The sequence below is a fragment of the Austrofundulus limnaeus genome, unplaced genomic scaffold (genome assembly GCF_001266775.1).
Source record: "Austrofundulus limnaeus strain Quisiro unplaced genomic scaffold, Austrofundulus_limnaeus-1.0 Scaffold60, whole genome shotgun sequence".
Lineage (NCBI taxonomy): Eukaryota > Metazoa > Chordata > Actinopteri > Cyprinodontiformes > Rivulidae > Austrofundulus > Austrofundulus limnaeus.
The window spans coordinates 1,551,254-1,554,742 of record NW_013952462.1 but is presented as its reverse complement, the minus strand read 5'-3'; the positions used below and the strand labels follow the sequence as shown (position 1 = coordinate 1,554,742).

The 3,489-nt window shown below is 37.3% G+C and overlaps 1 protein-coding gene across 1 annotated transcript in view; it reads left to right on the top strand.

Annotated features, from left to right (window-relative positions):
* The window catches only part of dnai1.2 (dynein, axonemal, intermediate chain 1, paralog 2), a gene marked incomplete at its 5' end in the record, with an annotated part of 27,976 nt that overhangs the window by 1,277 nt on the left and 23,210 nt on the right, over positions 1-3,489 (top strand). Inside the window, 9 exon segments of the mRNA XM_014009688.1 lie at positions 1,231-1,357; positions 1,544-1,599; positions 1,765-1,920; positions 2,039-2,098; positions 2,229-2,357; positions 2,630-2,720; positions 2,818-2,935; positions 3,054-3,097; positions 3,187-3,434. Coding sequence (XP_013865142.1) covers positions 1,231-1,357; positions 1,544-1,599; positions 1,765-1,920; positions 2,039-2,098; positions 2,229-2,357; positions 2,630-2,720; positions 2,818-2,935; positions 3,054-3,097; positions 3,187-3,434 — 1,029 coding nt within the window.

The window sequence follows — 3,489 nt, the reverse complement described above, 5'->3', positions numbered from 1 at the left end:
ATCCACTACACAGATGAGACTGTCAAAAAAAATCAGTTCATGCACATCTAAAATGTTTCTAATCCTGTGTATTTTACAGACATTGAGCTAAAGGATTAATGTGGTAGTACCAGAGGGTAATTCCCTACACATTGCATAACATGTTTGCTTCAAACTTTGGTATTAACTGTTGGAGTCAACTCTGTTTGTTAACAAAATATCTCATGAACCACCAAATAGATTTTAGTATCATTTTTTATATAGTAATCATTAGATATACTACAACTTATTAACTTTTGGAGTCAAAACYCCAACATATTTAATCTGCCACACCAAAGGTATTACAGCTGGGCTATTCAACTAAACTGCTCTGGGGGCCACAGTTACTGCTGGTCAACAGCTGAGGGGCCGAACATCCAGCAATTAAAGCTATTATGTAAATAAACTAAGTATTACAAAGATCTCTTACCTTTGAATTAGTTTATTTTGCTGCATTTAACCATGAATACAACATACAGAACCCTATAAAAGTAGTGATAATTACACATTATCAAAAATAAAAAGAACACATTATGCCTCCAATTACTAGACACAAATAATATATTGACATCTCTGACTTGCCAAATTTTTAAACCAATTTTATTTTCACTTTCATCATTTTATCTTCAACTGATTGTAGTTTTAACAGTCTTGAGTGTTTATAGAAATGGTTTTTACCAGCTTCTAGCCAAGATTCTGATGTTTCTGTAGATATCAAACATGTCTAACTAAAAGAACTTAGAGTAATTAAAGTAGAAAACTGTGGGTTTGGGCTTAAGAGATGAATAAACCAATTGGTGGGTCGAACTTTGGTCAATCGCGGGTCGGATGTGGCCCACGGGCCGCCGGTTGAATAGCCCTGTATTACATAGTCACGTTTAGAGAATATGATTTTTTTTTATTGAGCTAAAGTTTGATGTGGTAGTAGCTGACAGTCATCCTTATCCTGAACACTATTTCCTGAGATCCTGCAAAAATACATCAGGTAGTGTACAATGTTAATCCAAGGTTTGACCAAAACAGCCTTTCTCGTCAGTCCCTTCTCATCATGACGACTTTAGTTAAAAACTCTGGCACAAAAGATGGCAGGGATGTGCATACCTTCGTGGAATGCTCAGCCTTTAATTAGTGTTTGGGTTTTTACATCAGTTAAACACTAAATTAAACAAAKAAAATTTCCTCTTCTAATTTTTTTTTTATATTTCTTTTCAGGAACGCTGCTATATGCCCATCGACGTTGTGGACCAGACGGCGYTTCTCTTTGAGATGGAGAGCAGCATCGTGCATCAAGATTCTGATGAGGCTCGAAGACTGACAGTCAAGCAGGGACTGACTAAAGGTGCTGGAGATATTAACGCCTATTTGTAGCTTGGATTGCATGTTGCRTGTTACCCGGTGTAGTGCATGATAGGAACCAGTAGATGTCACCTTCAAATGATAACAAAACACAATATGCAGTGTTTACATATAAAAGSTTTTGTTTTCTGATCAAGCATAATTTGATTAAATCTCTAATAATATCTAGAAAACACAACAACTGACGCAGGAACAAAAACAGATGAGGTTCGCTTGGAAACCCCGGTAAATTAATATATGTTTGTTTCTTTTTACATCAAAATGMTATTGCTTTTTGTTTGGTAATTCATTGATGTTTTCTGTTTGTCCTGATTAAACTATATATGTAAACGTATTGATCTTAAAGCAAGAGTACTTTAGTTACAGCATTCCTCCAATGTTTTACCACAGGCTACACCTGTGGAGGACGGAGAAAATGTAGAAGAAGCTGGAGAGGAGGACAGAGCAGACAGTGTGGCCTCCAAAGCTGACATGACTGAACCAAAACTTAAAAATCAGTTCAACTTCATTGAAATGGCCAGCCAGACTCTAAATCGTCCTCAGATGGTAGGAAGGGAGCAGCATGTCCAGTGTTTTCCACAAAAGTTGAAACATTTGACACATTACAATTAGAGTTCATTTTATCAMATGTTTTAAACAAGGAATCATTTTCCTTTACCTGCAGGATAGAATYTGCCAGACTGAACCCCTGCAGTACAGCAACTTCTCTGCCACCTGTAATCAGGTTCTGAATTCTTTGATCTATAAAGTGATGTTTGTCTTAGAATGTCTTCTTTCATTTATTTATTATTATTTTTTAACTTTTCTTCATTTTTTTTTTTAATTTAATGTTGATAATTCTAATCTCTTGGCAGTGGGTGATTTATGACGCGTACACTGAAGAGTTGAAGAAGCGAGAACAACATAAAGAGGAGCAAGACACAACACAAGCAAAGAAGGATGATGACAAAATCAAAAACAAGATGGTCGTGGCAGAAACACAAGTACTTTGTTATTAACTGTTTACTAATTTTCTTTACATAATGTGGTTCGAGTGCCAACATATTCACCTACAACACATTGGTGGGAAACTTAAAAACTTTKCTTTTTCCTTTTTAACAATGCAATTTTCAAACCTAACAAAGAGCAGACAATTTAATATAAATTTCACCAAAATGTYTTACTCAAATGACAACGTCCTCAAAAACCAAATGGGATCTGAAATTTTCTCTCGAGTTTTTTTGATGTATTTGACAACATATTTTGATTATATCAGTTACAGACTGATGGTCTCACTAAAGTGGCCACAGCAGCCAAGATCCTCGAACGAATGGTCAACCAAAATAACCAGGCTGAGATATTTCACGGTATTTTGAAATCTAACAACTGATATAAAAARGTTATAAATTCATTTTTGATGAGCAGGTAAGCAGTTTTTTGTTTTGTCCTCTCACGCCTCTTCAGATTTTAAATACTATGAGGATCCCGCTGATAAGTACAGGGACAAGGAGGGCACTCTGCTGCCTTTGTGGAAGTTCCGATACGAGGAGGCCAAAGAATTGACCGTTACTGCCCTCTGCTGGTACGTTGCCTTATCGATGCTGCAAAAAAAAAATTCTGTATGGCGTTAGTGGAACTGAAATTTATGTTTATTTTACTGCCACACAAAAATGAGTGTTTGGGTCATTTGTTCTTAACAGGAATAGCAAATATAAGGACCTGTTTGCTGCAGGAATGGGCTCATGTAAGGACTATAAACAGAAATTGATTACATTTTTTTATTACACATTGGATTATTTTTGCTGTGTTGTCTTGTGTTTCTGCCCTGGCTAGATGATTATGGTAGACAGGCACAAGGCATGCTGGTCTTCTACACTCTGGAGAACTCCCCTCGCCCTGAGTACATCTACCCTACGACTTCTGCCGTTCAGTGTCTTGACATTCATCACCAGCGCACCCATTTGGTGGCCGTAGGCTTCTACGATGGCTCTGTGGCTGTTTACAATTTGGAAAAGAGGGGAAAGGAGCCTGTTTGCCAAAGTACTGCAAAGACTGGCAAGCACACAGATCCTGTCTGGCAGGTGACTGTGTGTGTGTGTGTGTGTGTGTGTGTGTGTGTGTGTGTGTGTGTGTGTG